Raw genomic sequence first — 19114 nt, 5'->3', positions numbered from 1 at the left:
GAATGAGTAATGGACTGAGGTGCCTATAATGGATCATTTCACGTTTTCTTTACTCTTCACCACAATTACTACCCAAAGAAAAGTGTTCAGTCAGCTGTGTTCAGTTTGGAGTGTGTTTTTTGGGATTGGCCCAATCCTTTTGTGGCCAGGCAGCCAGCCAAGGAACATTGATTTGGAAGCCTCATCGTTGGAAAACAGTGAGTTATTGTGAGCAGAGGGAGAAAAACAGAATGATTTAATTTATGGTGGCTGTCTAACAAGGTAACTATGTCTCACCGCATACTCATTTTAATGTTTCTTGTCTTACCGCAACCTTGAAACTCTTTTGAAGCAACACTTAAATGATCTGTGATGTATAGGAGGGGGGCAGAAAACGTAGCAAAAATCACAGACAAGCTGAAAAACTAAGGAGAGCGCTTAGGTAAAAAGGCCAGCCAGTAAACTGAAGCTTAAGGTTTATCTTATGCAATAACTAAAATTCCTTTCTAAAATTCCTTCATTTATTATAACACCTAACATTATTTAAGCTGTTAATATTGCATTCATATAAAAGTCTGAAAACTTGGGATGTGCATTTCTCTGCATCCCACTTACTTTGATTTCCTTAACAACAACAAATAAGCAAATTCCTTCAAAAGTCTCATTATTTGGGAATCCAGCTGCTTTCTTGTGCCTGTTTTTCTGGCCTCAGAGATGGTTTAGTAAAATAAACAGCATCATGAAGAACAAAGAAACAAGCAGACAGGTCAGGGAGGAAGTTCTAGAGAAGTTTGAAGAGTTAGGTTTTCAACCAAAGCTTAGAAATTCTACCAGAGCTCAGTTTGTACATATGGTCCAACTGCAAACCTTCCCCCAGCTCATCTAAAGGGGCAGCATTAATTAGACAAACCAAACAGCCAAGAAGTGATTCTGAGGGAGCTGCAGAGACCAAAAGCTCAGGTGGGGGAAAAAACTGTCATCACATTGCAAAATAATTTAATCTAAATAAATAATTTTTCTTAAAATAAGTGCTTTGTTTCTTGAACTTAGGTGGTAAGTAAGTCCTGCTTGATGTTATGCAAAGAAAAAAGCAGACATGTGAGAGAAAGAGCTCTGGTCAGAAAATACCAAAAGTGAACTTTTTGGCTCACATTATAAATGCTTCAATTAAACCTGATATCCTTTGTCCTCAGCCATGCTGTGAAGATCATTCTGGCCACAGGAGACCAAAGGCTATGGAGGACCAACTCTGACATATTTAAAATAAATAAATGCTCAATAAATAAATAAGCATACAATTAATTGCCCTAAAAAAATACAGTAAACAAATAAATGTACGTAGAAATGAAATTATACAGTGAAACATAAATGTATATATCTCTTTTGATTAGCTTCTTTATTTACTTGCCTTTGTCATAATTACCTTATTTATTTATTGTCCGTTATAGTCTTCAACTTTATTTATTTATAAATAAATAATATAAAATAAATAAAGAAGCTAATTAAAAGAGATATATACATTTATGTCTCACCGTATAATTTAATTTCTACCTTCATTTATTTGTTTATTGTATTTTTGGGGGCAATTAATTATATGCTTATTTATTTATTGTCCATTTATTTATTTATTTTTAAATATGGCAGACTTGGTCCTCCATATAGGACTGGGCCCAGACCTAAATGTAAAAGAGAATCCGTAGTGAGACTCAAAACTACTACGGTATATATTTTCGATCCAAACTCTTGAATTTGATCAAATAATTGGCAAATACTTCTAAGGATAAACACAATGTTTTCCCATCACTAAATGGTCAAATCAAAAATCTTGTTGATCTAACCTGACAGGGTCGAAAAAGTTAAAGAGATTGTAATATTTTGAAGAAGAAGCAGCTAATGACATTAGTAAGAATGATCTCAGCCTGGTTGCAGCTGAGACCCTAAGACAGGTAAACTGTGCAGATCTCCAGGGAATCTCCCAGAGTTCTCCTCATGTGCCCTTTTCAGGGATTTGGGAAAAGCCAAAAAGTGTCTGAGAAAAATCTCTCTCCTGCCTCCAACACAAACATACTAAAAATGCTTTGTTGACTCAAAGATGACATACAAAGGTAAAGAAATGCAAAAAGTTCCAAGCAGGATTTGGATGTGACATTTATATCCAAGCTTGTCCCTGAAAAACACACACACAAGTTCCACAGGTGGTTATTATAGATGCATTCAGACAAGACCAGGTAAGTTTACAACAGGTGAGCGTGGGCATAACATAGTAATCCGATTCTGGATTCCTGTTGTGTAAAAAGAAAGGACAAAACGATTGCTTTAAAAAGGCTTTAGGTATTTCGTTTTTTTTTTTTTTACAGGGGACATTTTTGTACCAAGTCATTTCAGGTCACCTCTAAAAAAAAATCACATGGTTTCTTCCCATGCCTGCTGCTGATGAGCTGTTTGACCAGTGTGGGAGAGACAAAACAAGGGAGTGTCATGATAGCACCTTCCAGCTAATCTCTCAATTACTACCTTACTGCTACTGTCAGACAAAAGACAACAGAAGCTTAGGCCTGTCACGCATGAATCCCTCCATGTGAGTGTGTGTTTGTCTGTCTCTGCTGTAATAGCTATGTGTGGTCTACGTAATCCTGCCCTTTGTTGTCTTTTTCTGTTGCAATTCATCAAGAAATCGCAGTCATGACTGGCAGATTGCAAAACATGAACCATCACGTCTCATTGAGAAAGCATGATACTGTAGTTATTTGGGTTGGAGGTTATGAATAACCCAGAGGACGAGCAGAGCTGAGAGGAATCTAAAGGTGAGGAACAATCTCCTTTAACTTGAAGGACAAAACTGTGATAAAAGTTCCTTTCAAAAAATAAATCCAGTCAGTTTGGCTGTTTTATGATATTTCTTCTTAGTCCCTGCAGCTCACTGAGGCTTGAGCTGAAACAGATGTCCTACTAAAGCACTAAGTTGGTTAACAGTTTTCAAATCAGGTTATGTATATTCCACTGACACAGAAAGACCAGGGATGTCACAGCAGTTGCTTGCTTTAGGCGTATAATGGCCAGGATTTACTGCTAAAGCGAGGGCTTCACATTGCAGCTCCCGGTGACTTAGGTGGGCTCTCTTCCGTAGCCTTGAGATTACAAACTGCATCAGTGCTTAGTTTCTAATCACTTTCAAATGTGGCTTTCCTCAATTCAAAAAACCCTGAACATAACAATTTATTGTCCAATTATTTTCTATTGAATGCATTATTTTATCTTAGTTTTATTTATTTATTTGCACTATTTGGTCTTTATGAGTCTTCAATTAGAGAAAATGTTACAATTGTTTTAAAAAAAGACATGCTTAGCTTTTACCTTTTCTGCATGCAATGCCTCAAAAGCACTCTTAGATCATAGGAGGCCCTAAACAGAAGCAAGGATGGTGCTTCCTTTCCAACCCAGCGGTTTTATCATAACTTTGACAATCCTAGATTCATAGTTTACAAAACATTCTGAGATTTAGCTTATTTATTGACATCTTTGCACCTCATGTGCAAATGTTGGTCAGATGGAGCAGAAATGATGTGTTGATTATGACTGATGGTAACCTAATTATTAATCCGTTAAGTGATCCTATTGTTGTTCATTAAACCTAATAAAAATGCTTAGATTGGGGATTTAAATAATTGATTTTTTAATTATAATATTGTTATATTCTTATATTATAATCTTGAAGGTATTTCAAAAGCAATCTAACTAAACACACACACACCCTAACCATTACCGACACATACCTATCCTTAAACCTAACCTAAACTCAATTCAAACTTTAGTCCTAAACCTAACCCCCACCCCAAGAAGAGAAACTTTCCTTATGGGGACCAGTTGTTGGTCCCCACAAGTACCTATGAGTCCCCAAAATGTAGCATATTCCTAGGAAATTGTCCCCACCAGGTATTAAAGACATGGCCACACACACACACACACACACATATATATATATATATATATATATATATATATATATAGAAAGGTATTGAGTTAAGAGGCTGAACACATACAGTGCTCGTGTCTTAATACCACTTTGTGTTGCTTTGTTACACAACTTCACAAAAAGTAGATGTCAAAAGAAATTGTTCACGTTGCGATAACAGGACTGTCAACAGTAGAAAGTCACAGCTAATTATAGGCTTTCATATTTTTATATAATACAAATCATATCCTTACCGTGATAAAACCCTCACAAGAGCATAATGATGAATTCAATCACGTCTATTAAAATCTAGATATTTTGAACTACAAGGAAACACTTTTGACCTTTTTCTCCCAAACATAATTTTATTTGAGCGATGGCATTTACTCAATCTAGACTATTCTTATTTAAGGTTTCTTTACTAAAGAAAAGAAAGTGTAGAAATGAGTAAACATGATTTTTTAAATGTCATGGGTTTCTTATTCTATTTTATTCTCTGGCACTTTCCTATTTTCTTGGTTATGAGTGGAAAAGGCTGCACAAACTTAACAGTGTGAAACCTGAAGGTAAAACTTTTTTAAATCTCTGAAACAAGGAAACATCCTTTGTATCCGATGTACAACCCTGTCATTTCAGACACAGAGCTCACAAAGGAACACATGGTCGTCCCTTCAGATAATTTTTTCATAGATGAGCCAGAGGTTCGGTCACAAGCATGCGGCAGAGCCAAACGAACCTGCTAATATGCCCAACATTTACAGATGATGACTCCCAGTTGCATGGACCTGTACAGCCTCGTCTTTTTTTCTCCTTTTGATCTCCCTTCTCCTTCTGCTGTTTTATTATCTCAATTTTTCTGCTATCTGTTTCCTTAAAGCTTGCTCTATTTTTGCAGTTTTAAATAAAATGAGGTCATCTAAGCAGCCCAATCTGTGATTAATGAGACAAGCAAAAGAAACTGAAGATGAGGAGAACAAATTTACTTTCCACTAAAAAGGTTTGGAAAATCAGTTTGTCTGCCAAGTGCATTTATTTGATTTGAACAGAGCATCTATGAAACAAATTCTTTTGGGAGCCTTTTTGTTCTTCCTCGAGAGGCATTCCCCAAACAACCTTTTGTCTTCTGTCCTGACAGCTCACAACTGTTTTCCTAACTTCTCTTAGTGAGTCATGTTTAAATCTTTATATAATATTGCCAAGGGTCACATCTCATAAGAATGACCACATGAAGTTCTTCACTGCTTACAAGAGATTTCAGCCTCTTCTAACCCAGCTTCCTATGCAGGATGGTGTAAAAAACAGTCAGAGTCTGACAGATACACCGAGAATATGCTGCTGATGATGCATTTATTAAAGACATAATGTTTCATTTACATATTAGCTATGAGCAGAAGGTAATTTTACCAAAACTTTATTTAACTTAAAGAAAAATACATGAGAAAGAAAAATCTGTTGAATAAAAGGAACTTTTTGAACAGAAATGCTTTTTGCACAAATATCCAAGCTTTTGCCTATTATTACACTGCCACCTTCTGGTAAGTCAGAATAATATGCTCAGAATTAAACATTAAATAAAGCCTTAGCAAGTTGGTTTTATTCAGAGTTGCAGAAAGACGAGCGGTAATTTTACACCTTGCAATAAAGCAATAAAACTGTTCATTAAGGATGCAGATCGGCTGTATCCTCCTGTTCCAGACTGATGACTGTACGGATACTAGAGGGACAAATCAAGGAGAATGGTTAAGAGAGAATACACACAGCTTCAGTGAGCAAAAAACAAACAGAAGATGAAGTAAAATGAAAAATAAAAACATTAATTAAATGTGTTAAACTTTGAGGGGTGGGATCGGTTTCTAAAATTTGTGTTTCAGTAATAACTGAACACCAGGAGGTGAACATATGAGATTTTCTCAGTAGTTTTAGTTTATTTCTTCACTGTGGCAACCTGAAGGAAACAGGAAACAGCAAGTTAAGAAAGTGTTTCTTACCTTTCCTCACGTTTCATAAGGTCAAAGGCGCTATTGATCTGACTCAGAGGGAGGTTGTGAGTGATAAATTCATCCAGCATCAGTTTCTTCTCCATGTATTTCTCCACCAGTTTAGGAACATCCTTTGCACTCTTCCAACCTTCACAGCAAAATAAGCTCGGTAAGGAGAAACGCTTGTTTCAACACATATTCACACCCTCTGGATGCTTTTTTTTAATTTTTATTTCATTGTTTCACATTTTCTGGCATTATAACCTCAGTCAAATATTTGCAGTTCTATTCAACTGTTCTGTAGAGTCCTTATTTAAAGATTACAAGAGAACATACTAAAGGTAATGATGATCAATTTTATAAAAGATTTATAGTAAGCCTTTTATTCTTTGCTTGGCATTAACATATTTTTCTAATCAATGAAATCAGACCTGTAATCATGTTAAAGTGGCCGGTGACATTAAATTATTATAAGCAGCTGCTAGATGCCATAGACTTATATACTACAGAGTCGTCATGCTGACTGATACAATCTGGGCTGTTCTTCTGATTTTAAATATGAGTGCTGTATTTCTAAAGATAGTTTTCTGTTTGGAGATAATAAAATGACCAACGCAGATGTTGAGGATGTTTAAAGCAGGATTAGGTTCTTAAACTCTAGCCAAGATTTGAACCTTTGTCAGAGTTCTTTTCAATCCGTCAACTGAAGCTGAAAAGGGTACAGGCATAAGGTATAAACCAACAGGCTGGAAAAGGAGCCAAGAGGGCTTTTGCTACTCTGGGGAGCTGCAGAGATCAAGAGCTCTGGGGCCAAAGTTTAGAGTGTGGGTTAATTATATATGTCAATAAATCCTGATGAAGCTTACCTATTACATAGATTACAGGCATGTCTTGAAGACATACAACCTGGATCACTCTAAACATTCTACTTTTGAATGCAGTCACTTCATTTACATGGGATTAAAATAATGTTTTGTTTTTTTATCTTATCAGGACATGTCCTTAACATCCCACATTAAATAAGTTTGTAGAATGTCATTCTTTCATCTCTGAAATATTGCAAAAATTTGAAATATCTTATCAGGGGATGATGCTGAGAAACGAGTCCATGCAGTTGTTACTTCAAGGCTGGACTATTGCAATTTTTTTAACCATCAGGTAGTCAACAGACTGTAGTTAAAAGCCTTCAGCTGATTGAAAATGCTGCAGCCAGAGTTCTGATAAAATTTAAAAAGAGAGATCATATCTCTCCTATTTTAGCTTCCCTTCATTGGCTTCCTGTTAAATCAAGAGCAGAGCAGAGTTTGTCACGTATTAAGCCTTAAATGGCCACGCTTCATCTTATATAAGAGATATGATCATTTCTTATGTTTCTAAGAGAAGTCTTCACTCCCAATCTACAGGTTTACTAGTGGTTCCTAGAATTTCTAAAAGGAGAAAGGGAGGTAGATCTTTTAGTTATCAGTTTCCTCTCCTATGGAACCAACTACCAGTTTTAGTCCATGAGGCAGACACTGTGTCCAATTTTAAGTGATGTTTGCTTACTGGTTGGGTGAGTAGAGAGGTAGAGCGTTAACAAGCCGATCCGGCGCGGGGAAATTTCAGTCTGGAGAGTCATTTCTCCTTGGATCTAGTTTGGCCCTACATCCAATGGCATAACTGTTGGTAAGCAGAGACTGCAGTTGTTTTGGGGCCCCCAACCTCTTAGGGGCCCCATCACTGACACCTGGTAGCCCCCCTTTGCAATTGTGGACTAGGACATCACTTTGCAGATGTAATGGTGCGAACAATTCCTCTTTAACCCACCTGATACTAGATTAACGGAAAAAAACTTCCCAAAATAGGTGGACACTGCTGTAACAGTGAGTAAAGATTGCTACCAGTGGATGAATGGAGAGAGCGAGGGTGAAGATGGGGGCTGTGAAACTCAAGGTAGCCCGATAACATTTATTCATGTGAGGTGTTTTACTTCATATGAGGCCCATCCAGATAATGCTGCTTACGGGCCTTTTGTTGTGTCGTTATGGCATTGCTACCATCCAAAATAGGCAGTTATCCTGAGCTATTTTCTACATTGATGATGCTACAGGCTTAGACTGCTGGAGGACATAGGGACCACTTTTCCTGGTTCTGCATTTGTTAAGTTCCACTCATAACTTTTTGTTCATTTTGATTTTTCCTGTGATAGTAGCTATATCTGGTCTGTTCCTGTTTGGCTGTGACTCCATCCTGGATTAAAAATATCAACTGTACTGCTGCAATCAACACCTTTGTTTACAGCGGTTTGAGCTTGGCCTGTTTTTCGGTGTAGTGTACTCCTGCTTTTTTTTTTACTGTGCCTAACTGTATGTGCTCTCTTTTTTCCTTTGTAAAGAAAATTGGCTCGGAGCTCGACTGCCTGGCTGTGTGTTTCCTGGATGGGACTGCCTGCTGAGATGTTTAACAGTTACCTTTTGTATCTCTGCTTCTTTCTGCATGTCTGCTTCTATCTGTTTCAACTAGAGATGTCCCGATCCAGGTTTTTGCACTTCTGATCCGATACCGATATTGTTTTTGGACTTCCGATCCAATACCGATACTGGCCGATACCAGCCTATCCGAGCATGTATTTAAGTTTAAGTTAAAGTATTTAGCCTTAGTTGTAAGACTCATGTTGAAAAGGGTTTTAGTACTCTTGATAACATCTAGCCAGCTAAATTAGGTGAGATTGAATAAAACACAATGCTTGGTAACAACAAACTTATCTGTTTATTAAGAGATAAACACAAACTGGACAAAATTATGAATAGCAATCTGAAATTGCACAGTGAACAGTAAAACCGTAAACAGTTAAAGGTGCAAGTATTACTGTAAGTTTTAATAAAAATGCAAAACAGGGGAACACTGGCCTAAAATAGATGAATGGATCGTTTCAATCGGCGAAACTGGAAAATACGGACCGGATTTTTTTTTAAAAACTGGATCGGCAGTCTGGATCGGCATTTTACATGCTTTGCCGATACGCATTTTTTTGCCAATATCGGCGTCCCGATCCGATACGTGGATCGGATCGGGACAAGCCTAGTTTCAACCTCAGTCGGCCTTGGCAGGTGGCCTCTTTTATCTCACTTATTGAGATTAAACTTTATGATGGAAATTTAAAAAAACAAATACCTCCAAAATAAGTCCCCTTCAAGGTGCGCCCCATCAGGATGTTTATGACCTGGACATGCATTGTTTCGGTCTCTGTCCATCCAGCGAAGACACATGTTCCACAGCCCTCTGTTGTAGACTCTAGTGCAGCACTCTGGGGAGAGTAGGATGTTTCACTTGAGCCTTTTTTTTTATAATCTATGCAGAAAATTCAAACATTATTATTTTTCAGATGTGAAGAAAAGAAATGAAACCCACCATGCTATCTGGTTCGCCAACGCACTCCAGGGCGTAATCCACCCCACCATTGGTTTTATCTACCAGAACCTCCTGGATGGGCTTGTCATGATCATTTAGGTCGATACATTCAGTGGCTCCAAACTGTTTGGCCTTTTCAAACTTTGCACGGTTGATATCGATCGCAATTATGCTTTTGGCCATGGCAGCCTTACAACCCATGACAGCAGCCAGTCCCACTGCATCAAGCCCAAAAACGGCACATGTGGAATCCTTCGCAACCTGGAAAAACAGACAGAGGGAGTACTTTATTGTTTGCTACAGAAATAAACAGAACATTTATGTCACTGTCAATTCTTCTAAACAGTTTTCTAAAAAATAAAAAAGGTTTTGAGGGGGTTGCTGCCATCTAGTGGAGGTACCTTTTAATAACAACACAATGGGTCTAATGAAATATTTCACTCAGATTTATATTGTGGTTCTTGTATCTCTCTCTACAACAGTGGTGTCAAAAGTACAGACATTTGTTAATTAAGTAGAAGTATAGATACTGCAGTTTAAAAACACTCTGGTAGAAGTTGAAGTATCAATTTGACCTCTTTACTCAAGTAAATGTGAAAAAGTATGTGCTCCAAAAACTACTTTAAGCATAAAAGTATAAAGTAACCTCTAAAAAAAACAATCAGATGCCGCTATATGAAATGAAAGCTCAGTGTTTAGACTATTTTGAAAAATTCTTTGAGATAGGGCCAAGGATGAGGGAGGTCTTGTTGGTCTCCATCTCCTGATACGCTCTCGCTTATGTCCGACCTTTCAGACATTTTGACTTCTTGTTCTGAATGCGACATTGTAGCATGGCATAGACAATTCACGTTTGCAGTTTGAAGAACAACTGCTTGCTTCTGATGATTTCCTTTAGCTAAACAATGAGTGTTTGTGTTATATGACTCATCCTGTTACACTAGTTTTCACTAGATGTGGATGGCACCAATGATCTGCATTGGATGGCACATATGATGTAAAATAAATATTTATAAACATTAAACCAAAGCCAAGAGTAATGAGTAACAAAATAATTAATGGAGTAAAGTATAGATAGCTAAAAAGTGTACTTAAGTACACCTAGGAAGGAAGGAAGGAAGGAAGGAAGGAAGGAAGGAAGGAAGGAAGGAAGGAAGGAAGGAAGGAAGGAAGGAAGGAAGGAAGGAAGGAAGGAAGGAAGGAAGGAAGGAAGGAAGGAAGGAAGGAAGGAAGGAAGGAAGGAAGGAAATTATTTAATTGAAACTATCGCTCACCTTTCCCGTTTGAAGAGCTGCACCATAACCTGTTGAGACGCTGCAGCCCAGCAGGCAGACTTTGTCCAGGGGAGCATCGGAATTGATCTTTGCTAGAGATGTGTCTGGAACCACAGTGTACTGACAGAAGGAACTGACTCCAAGGAACTGGTAGACCTGCTGACCTTTGCAAGAAATTCTGCTTGTGCCATCAGCCAAAACTCCTGCTTGAGTGTTTTCCCTAAGAGACATTGTGATCACAGCGTGATTAAACTCAACACTGTGATGGCAACTCAATGAATTAGACAACAAGTGACTCACCAGTTCTTCCTGCAGAAGTTTGTTTTGGGATTTTCACATCTGTCACACGCATCACAAAATGGCAGAAAAAGAGGAATCACTTTATCACCTGAGAGAAAAAACAAATGCAAAACATGCATCTAAACATGAGTCATGGACTTAAACGTTAAAGGAGAAACCAATCAAATTTGAACTCTGATGTTTGTAAGTTTTACTGTTAAAAATAACCTGGTGCAAACTGAGTCACTTCAGGGCCAACACTCTCCACTATGCCTGCAGCTTCATGGCCCAGAACTAAAGGGAATGTTCGGAGTTTCATCCCTTTCCCAGCCTCATACAGATATTCCCTGTCTGTGTGACACACGCCTGTGGCAACAACCTATGCAAAACAACACCACATTGTGTCAGGCTGCAGTTTCAGAAACAGGAAGCTGATGGTTTGCACACGAGCTCCACAAAGAGGAAACGACACAACTTATCTTTTCGATTAATATCATGACATACTGTGAAACTGAAAAAGATTAAAATATCTATATGTGGAGAACCTTGATCCGAACTTCATGAGCCTTAGGCGGGGCAACATCCACTTCTTCCACAGAGAGAGGCTTACTGGGCTCCCAAGCAACAGCTGCTTTGCACTTAATTACCTGGAAAAATGCAAGTTAGTAAAAAAAAAGTAATCTCTTCAAGAAATAAACGCTATAATTGGATTCTGAAACTAGACGAGGAACTTCCAGAACCTGTTTTTTTAGATTTCTGGGCAACCATTAGTCAGCTCTAGCTTAGAATTCAAAAAGCATGTACAGTCAAAGCTGAACATAATTTTCAACTTTAATTACAGACTTGTTGAAGAGCAACTTAGATGCAAATTAGAAGATATACACAAAGATCAAACATGAGCTGACTATTTTCAGTCTGCAGATATATTGTAGTTTTAGTTAGAATTATATTCTATTCCCTCTAGATAGATAACAAATAAAATAAAACAATATTAAGAAAGCTTTGCTGCTTTGCATCAGAGAAAAAAATATGCCAAACATAGAATGAATGTTCAACTTTGCACCACAACCATACCAACACCAATAATGACCATGAGGCGTTAACACTGTTTTATTTGGCACTATGCAAAGTTCTCTGCTCTTTTGGGTCAGAAGGTAAAACTAAAAATAAAATAAAAAACTGGATAACTTAACTGTGTTCTTGGCAGGTAAACTCGTCCTTGTTTAATCTGTCACAAGTTCATTACTGTTATAACACCCGAATCGGAAGCAAAACTCAGTCTTTTATTTATCTTACCTTTCCAGCAGTTGCCATTGTTGCGTTTAAGAGAGAAAAACCGTAAATTCAAGCAGTGACGCGCATCAGATGCTTTATGAAGGGTGTGTCCACTCATATGAACAATAACCCAGGGCGAGTTTACGACACAGTATTTATATTTAGTGTCCGATCCACTCTCCTTTCCAGTAGGTGGCGGTAATGCACATCAATAAGTTGCTTGCCAAACGTCTAAAAGAAGAAGAAGAAGTTTACGACACAAACTTGAATGTCATAAATATGAAACCATATATGAAAATATATGAGGAGAGAGTTTGGATGTATTAAGGAAAATATTAATTTCTTAGATATTTGGAGGAAGAAATTGGGTAGGAAACATATACAAATAAAGAAAACTAAATTATTGCATATAATTTAATTATGGAGAGGGTGAATACAAAGTTATATATCAGTATGTGTATTTTTTTTTTTATTAGAAATTATATATATATATATATATATATATATATATATATATATATATATATATATATATATATATATATATATATATATATATATATATATATATATATATATATATATATATATATATATATATATATATATATACACTCCATCACGAACCACTCTCCATACCAATAAGTGGCGGTAATGCCACTAAATGTTTGTTGCGAACCGCCAATAAATCCAACAAGAAGAAGAAGAAGCTTACGACACTTTCCAAATGTTTACGACAGTTCCTGATCACCACACGTGCAGTCGCATGGAGATTGGAGTCTCCGGTGCACTTAGCTAGCTGTACTAGTAAGTATGTTATTGATGTAATTTGAACCTGTTGTAACTTCTACGTTAATATCACATATATTCTACTTTATACACAATTGTTTGTGTTTTGGGTGAATATGAAGCTAACTAGTTAGCTTATGTAGCAACGCTGGTGTTAGCTGGCTTGAAGTCCACATGTTATACCGCTGAACAAAAGTTTCGTTTTGCTTTATGCATCTTTCGCGTCTTGTTTTTTTATATTTCAGAGTTTTTAAGGCAAAGATGTCGTTCAGAGGTGGAGGTGGACGCGGCGGAGGTTTTAACAGAGGTGGAGGCCGAGGTGGAGGCTTTAGAGGCGGTGGAGGATTCGGCCGAGGTGGTGGAAGAGGAGGGTTCAACAGACAGCAAGACTACGGCCCTCCTGAGCGCGTTGTTGGTAAGATCATTAAGACAGACGATGGTTGCAGCCTCTTAACATGATATTTATTTTTTTTAGCAGATAAATCGTTGACATGCAGCCACCGTGTTTGTAGGTTACACAGTTTCTAACAGGCAGCTGCAGCTTTTCTAAAGCTTGAATAATGGGCTGATTATGGTTGTTTGGGACCCAGCATGGTCTGGTTCATAGCCGCATTGATGGCTTATTTAAAGTAACTTTAACTAGCCTGTTCAAACACACACTGAAAGTTGCACTGTGATACAAAGCTTACAGAAAGCAACATGCGTATAACATTAAAGCAGATGTGGGTAAGTTCCCCATCAGAAGAAGAGTAACACTACTTTTTTTACTTTTAAAAAGTATGAAAAAATTACTCAAGACAAAAAAAGTACCTGTTAAAATAGCTACTCTAATGCAGTGTAAATTTTGGTTAGAAACATCAGATCTGATGTCTTAATTTAATGAGATCAGACTAAATATTAAGTGTAATTTGTGGTCTTTCAAGCTATGAAATTTGTAATGAACAATGTATCACATTCCAGCAGAAGAAGCTCTTTCCCCGTTCATTTTTCTAAAACAAACTTATTAAAACAGCCTCTAAGATAAAAGCATTGTCAGGAAAGCCTTTCCAGCTATAATGATTTTGTACTGTAAATTTACCTGATCTTCAAGAAGCTCTTTTTTATGGTTTTTCAATTGTTGCACGCAGCTGCAGCTCACACTGTATGACCGTCGTACAGTGTGAGTTCACCGCTCACGATGCATGTGCAGCACGACGCTCTGATTCGATCTACCTGCTCACACTGTACGTCTAAAAACCACGTCTGTCTCGGCTCCACAGTGAGATGGCGCTACACTGACTCGTCTATCCTGAAGCCAGACAAATAAAGGGGAATATGAAGCTCACTTGAGTGAAACGCGCTGCCTTGGCAATTTGTGTAATTTTGTGCTGAAAGCCCTAAAAAGAAAAGGAGCTACTACGGTCTGTCAATTTGACAGAAAGAACTCCATCTCACTCGCACCCCCGCCATGCTTCTGTGTTTACATCTGAGAGGAGGAGGAGGAGGATGTTTGCACATGCCCACTGAGCGATTTGGCCACGACTGTCAGGTGAAAATCAAACATGTTTGATTTTTTTTCACGATTCCTGATGGCTGATTGCCCCTCGTTACCCCCTGTACACTACACGACTCACGATCATGCTGAAAGTCGGCCGGATCAAAAAATTCTAGCACAGCTAGAAAATCGCCCCGAAAAGGGCAAAAAATTGGACGGTGTACGCCCGGCTGTAAACCAACTGCAAGTAAAAGTAGCGATGCTCTCACAGCAATATAGTAAAAAGTACAGTAAAGTCCAACTACTGCTGAAAGGGTTTTTCTTCCAAAAAGTCCTCGGGGAAAGTGGTCCCTTTTTATAAACATCTCCGTAATTTATGGAAGTACACTCCTTCATGGAATCATAACATGAAGAAGATGAGTTTTGATAATAGATTTATTTTGTCAATAATTACCATTAGGGTTTTTTGTTTTAAAGTTGAGAATTGATAAAGGTCAACAGGATTGGCATTTTCCAGTCTTTTCTTGGTTCATGTTTATTTTTGTTGGTGAAAAGTTTTTATTAACTTTTGTGTATTTTTCTTTTAAACCTGCTTGGTCTTACGTTGTGGCCTGTTGGTCTAAACTAATATAATTTGCTTGTAAATATCTTTGGGAGTTTAAGAAGTCTGAATGGCACATGAATAAACTTGGCAGAATTTAAGATATGTTGATTTATTTAATTTGGTAAGCCAATTGTTGCCTCTAGTCACCTTTTATGGATGTTTTCATGGTTTATTTAAAGCATTTTTATGTTAGAATGGCCTAGATAAAGTACACTAACAACCAATTATAGATTGGGGTAAGACACAAAAACTGACGTTTAGACTAGGGCTAAAACAATTAATCGGGTTAATCATGATCAATCGATTATTGTAATAGACATCAACTAATTTAGTAATCGATTATTAACTGGAGTTTAAAATATGCCTTTAGGTGACAGATCAACCAACCCTTGGAATCGACAGAAATTCGATTTCCAAAATAATCATTACCGTATTTTCACGACCATAAGGCGCACCGGACTAAAAGGCGCACTCTCAGTTATGTGTCCCATTTCTGTATTTAACACACACATAAGGCGCACCGGACTATAGGGCGCGTTTTTTATATACAGGTACATGTCCTCTACTACCTTTAAATACCTCTACTGCGTATTTAAAAATACAGCGGGGGCAAAACTGAGTATGACTGTGCTTTATTCATGTATTTATTACAAAGTATTAATCAAACCTGTGAGCTGGCCGTGAGACAGACACATCGCAGATGACACAGCGCTGTGGTCACTCCTAAATTAACTTAAAATCCTGAAACCTGCTGACGGAATATGTTCGCTTTTATTACCGGTATCCTGGTGCCTGCAGCTAAAATTATTTAGATGAAAAACACCTGCCAGCAGCCGCGGTGAACCCCAGGCTGCCCAGCCTACAGGCTGCTGATGAAGAGATTTCTGCTGTCAGCGCACCGCTGGTATGTGGGGGTCTGAGCGCCTCCGACAGAAATGGATAATCTGGATGAACTGACTGCAATTATTAAGTTTTCAGGTGGACTTTCTCACTTAAAAACATATTAAAACTACTTTATTCCCACTGATCACAGCAAATATAGCTGCAAGATTTAGATTATTTAGATGAAAAAACACCTGCCAGCAGCCGCGGTGAACGAAAGGATTTCTCCTGTCGGCGCACCGCTGGTATGTGGGGGTCTGAGCGCCTCCGACAGAAATAGATAATCTGGATGAACTGACTGCAATTATTAAGTTTTCAGGTGGACTTTCTCACTTAAAAACATATTAAAACTACTTTATTCCCACTGATCACAGCAAATATAGCTGCAAGATTTAGATTATTTAGATGAAAAAACACCTGCCAGCCACCGCGATGAAGAGGGGGAGACGCGCCGGGGATGCTGTTGAATTAAGTTTTCAGGGAGAAAAATACAGCGGGAGCAAAACTGAGTATGATTGTGCTTTATTCATGTATTTATTACAAAGTATTAATCAAACCCATCAAAGTCATCATCCTCTGTTTCTGAATAAAACAGCTGCGCTAAATCAGACATGCCAGTTTCCCCTTCTTCGCTGTCAGTCACTTTCCGTGCAGCGCGGCTCCTCAGAAATAATGCCGGCTTTTGCGAAAGCTTGAACAACAGAGCCAGCAGACACTTTAGTCCAAGCATCTACAATCCATCCGCAAACTGTGGCGTAATCTGCCCGGCGCTGCCTTCTTATCCTGAAACTGTGGTCTCCGTCGGTCATCCATCGCTCCCACGCCGCTCGCAGCCTTACTTCGAACGGCTGCTTCACACCGATGTCGAGCGGTTGAAGCTCCTTTGTCAGACCCCCCGGATAACGGCGAGCACAGCGTTCATTTGATTCACCTTTTTTTCACATCGGCTGTGAGATGGGCACACAGCGATGGTGATGCGTGGAAAAAACCACCTAGTCTTCTCACATACACCTGCCTCAGCCACGCATCCATCCAGCCTTTTCCATTTGCGTTAATATCATATGTCATCAGAGCGCTGTCTGTCTCGCTGGCAGCTCCCAGATCAGCTTCTCTGATTGGTTGATGCGGTGCGTCCAGCAGCAAAACTTCAATTTTTCCATCTCGAGCAGCAGAAGCGCGTTGGCGGCGCTTCAGATGCTTAAACGCTCCCGACGTGCTGCACCAAAATGCGCTGCGGGACCTTTTGCTGCACCTATATGCGCGTCAACCATTGACTTTGCATGTAAACACGCTGCTTCTGCTGCACCTGCTGGGTCCGGTTCACACCGATGTCGAGCAGCGTTAATTTGTTTCCCCATGTTTTTCACATCAGCTGTGAGATGGGCACGCATGGAGTTACATATTAACAGCGATGGTGAGGGGTGGAAAAAAAACACCTGGTCTCCTTACATTCAGCCACTCTTTCATCATCTCCTCAATGAGGTGGTCTCAAAAGTCGCAGTTACAACACACATAAGGCGCACCGCACCATAGGGCGCACCGCACATTTTGAGGAAAAAAAAAGACGTTTAAGTGCGCCTTATAGTCGTGAAAATACGGTAGTTGCAGTTATTACTTTGAGTTTGAACTGTTTTGCCAACAATATACAGAAATGCGAGTCTCCTGACAATTTTTTTTTTTTTTTTTTCGTGAAACTGAAATTGCTCATCTTTTATGCTGTGTTTTAGGTAATTTAACTATTTTCAGACTATTTCCTCATGTGAATTTGTCTATTGCCTTTGCAGCTCTGGGAGAATTCATGCATCCATGTGAAGATGACATTGTGTGCAAGTGTACGACAGAGGAAAACAAAGTTCCCTATTTCAATGCGCCGGTGTACTTGGAAAACAAGGAGCAGATCGGAAAGGTGGACGAGATATTCGGCCAACTACGAGATTTTGTATCCTTTCTGTTCTGGTTTTAGGATCTGAACCATCTTAAGATTTAAGTCTGTGTTGCATTCAGAAAAGTTTTTTTTTCTTTAACAAGTTCTTGCAGTATTTTTCAGTAAAGCTCTCTGAAAATATGAAAGCATCTTCATTCAAGAAATTGCAGAAGGTAAAAAAAAAGATAATTTTCAGATGTCGATCTTGGATGCTTCTGCAGGCTGAACTAATTCTGTGTACCTTTTGTTCCAGTTTTATATCGATCCAATGAAGCTGCTGCCACTGCAGAGGTTCCTCCCAAGACCACCTGGAGAAAAGGGGCCACCAAGAGGAGGAAGAGGAGGTGGTAGGGGTGGAGCACGAGGCGGTGGTCGTGGAGGTCAGTATAGTCTGTCACAATCATTTTTGGGTCAGATTTTAAGATTGCAGCTCCTCCTGGCAGTTTTAATAGTATTTGCATCTAAGAGTAGTTTTGTTTTTGTATTTCCTGGAGGCAGCTTGCAAAACTAGTGTTTTTCTTGCTCAGGTGGTTTTAGGGGCGGAAGAGGTGGAGGTGGGCGTGGAGGATTTGGAGGAGGATTCAGAGGTGGTCGAGGCGGTGGAGGAGGCTTCAGAGGGAGAGGTGGAGGAGGAGGACGTGGATTCAGAGGTAAGACCTTATCTCTTTACAGGAATGTCTTCTTCCTTCAGAATGTAGGTAGGCGTTGTTTCATGTCTTGTTTTTTTCTGTTGTTTAGGTGGAAGGTGAACAAATTCTGCTGGTGTGGAAAATCCAGTCATTTATCTTCCAACTAGAAGGTTTCAGTTTGCCAGATTCTGGCCAAAGACTCATTAGGACTCAGTCTGAGGACATATCTTCAGATACTGGATGCATCACTTTTGGATCAGTGATGGATTTTAAGTCATTTTTTTACCTTTATTTAAAAGGTTCATGTGTTTTGCTTGCTTCTGACACAAAGAGGGCCTTTTTGTTTTCCAAAGTCATTGTATCAGCTTGTTGCTTAAAAGAGTGTTTATTATTCTGAATTGATTTGAATGGAGTTACAGATTCAAGGAATCATTCACGACTGTATCGAGGGTTGGATTAAAACATTTTGATAGAAAATATCAGACTTGTATTTTTGTTGAAAGCCTTGATTAAAACGTACTGTTTGAGTTTTTTTTTCTTTTTTTCATTCCTTCAATATTTCGACATAAAGCATAAAACAGCAGCAGTAGTTTGTACAGATGTTACTTGGACTGATTACTAGAATCTTATCTGTTTAATATGTTGTATTTAGGTTAACCTTTCTAAACTGTAGTCATTATTTTT

At 38.6% G+C, this 19114-nt stretch overlaps 2 protein-coding genes across 4 annotated transcripts; one reads left to right on the top strand and one right to left on the bottom strand.

Moving 5' to 3' along the window:
* Nucleotides 1–5259: 5259 nt before the first annotated feature.
* Nucleotides 5260–12184, bottom strand: LOC119772619 (alcohol dehydrogenase class-3-like). The gene is made up of 9 exons (XM_038269086.1): nt 12150–12184; nt 11399–11500; nt 11082–11232; nt 10875–10962; nt 10575–10794; nt 9301–9561; nt 9064–9196; nt 5920–6058; nt 5260–5645 (listed from the first exon to the last, which is right to left on the bottom strand). The coding sequence occupies exons 1-9, from the start codon at nt 12165–12167 to the stop codon at nt 5591–5593; spliced, it is 1167 nt and encodes a 388-aa protein (XP_038125014.1). The 5' UTR covers nt 12168–12184; the 3' UTR covers nt 5260–5590.
* A 591-nt stretch (nt 12185–12775) lies between these two features.
* On the top strand, nt 12776–18957 carry gar1 (GAR1 homolog, ribonucleoprotein). 3 transcript variants are annotated; one of them, XM_038269084.1, is made up of 7 exons: nt 12776–12935; nt 13163–13332; nt 17662–17816; nt 17915–17974; nt 18055–18181; nt 18329–18388; nt 18540–18957. In XM_038269084.1, the coding sequence occupies exons 2-7, from the start codon at nt 13179–13181 to the stop codon at nt 18548–18550; spliced, it is 567 nt and encodes a 188-aa protein (XP_038125012.1). In that variant the 5' UTR covers nt 12776–12935; nt 13163–13178; the 3' UTR covers nt 18551–18957. The 3 variants fall into 3 exon arrangements, with proteins under 3 accessions (XP_038125012.1, XP_038125010.1, XP_038125011.1); XM_038269082.1 differs by having other exon boundaries at nt 18329–18451; XM_038269083.1 differs by having other exon boundaries at nt 12878–12935; nt 13156–13332; nt 18329–18451.
* The last annotated feature ends 157 nt before the right edge of the window (nt 18958–19114 follow it).

Source organism: Cyprinodon tularosa, unplaced genomic scaffold (assembly GCF_016077235.1).
Source record: "Cyprinodon tularosa strain WSP-4 unplaced genomic scaffold, ASM1607723v1 ctg72, whole genome shotgun sequence".
NCBI classification, from domain to species: domain Eukaryota; kingdom Metazoa; phylum Chordata; class Actinopteri; order Cyprinodontiformes; family Cyprinodontidae; genus Cyprinodon; species Cyprinodon tularosa.
The sequence above is the reverse complement of the archived record's forward strand: the minus strand, read 5'-3'. Positions and strand labels throughout refer to the sequence as shown.

Bases quoted from the DNA above. Each gene is read 5' to 3' on its own strand.
- LOC119772619 (XM_038269086.1), bottom strand. The intron at 10,795-10,874 runs GTGAGTCACTTG...AATGTCTCTTAG, and splicing joins AACTTCTGCAGGAAGAACTG to GGAAAACACTCAAGCAGGAG. The intron at 9,562-10,574 runs GTGAGCGATAGT...CTGTTTTTCCAG, and splicing joins CAGCTCTTCAAACGGGAAAG to GTTGCGAAGGATTCCACATG.
- gar1 (XM_038269082.1), top strand. From the start codon at position 13,179: ATGTCGTTCAGAGGTGGAGGTGGACGCGGCGGAGGTTTTAACAGAGGT. The intron at 17,817-17,914 runs GTATCCTTTCTG...AAGTTCTTGCAG, and splicing joins TCGGCCAACTACGAGATTTT to TATTTTTCAGTAAAGCTCTC. The intron at 17,975-18,054 runs GTAAAAAAAAAG...CTTTTGTTCCAG, and splicing joins CATTCAAGAAATTGCAGAAG to TTTTATATCGATCCAATGAA.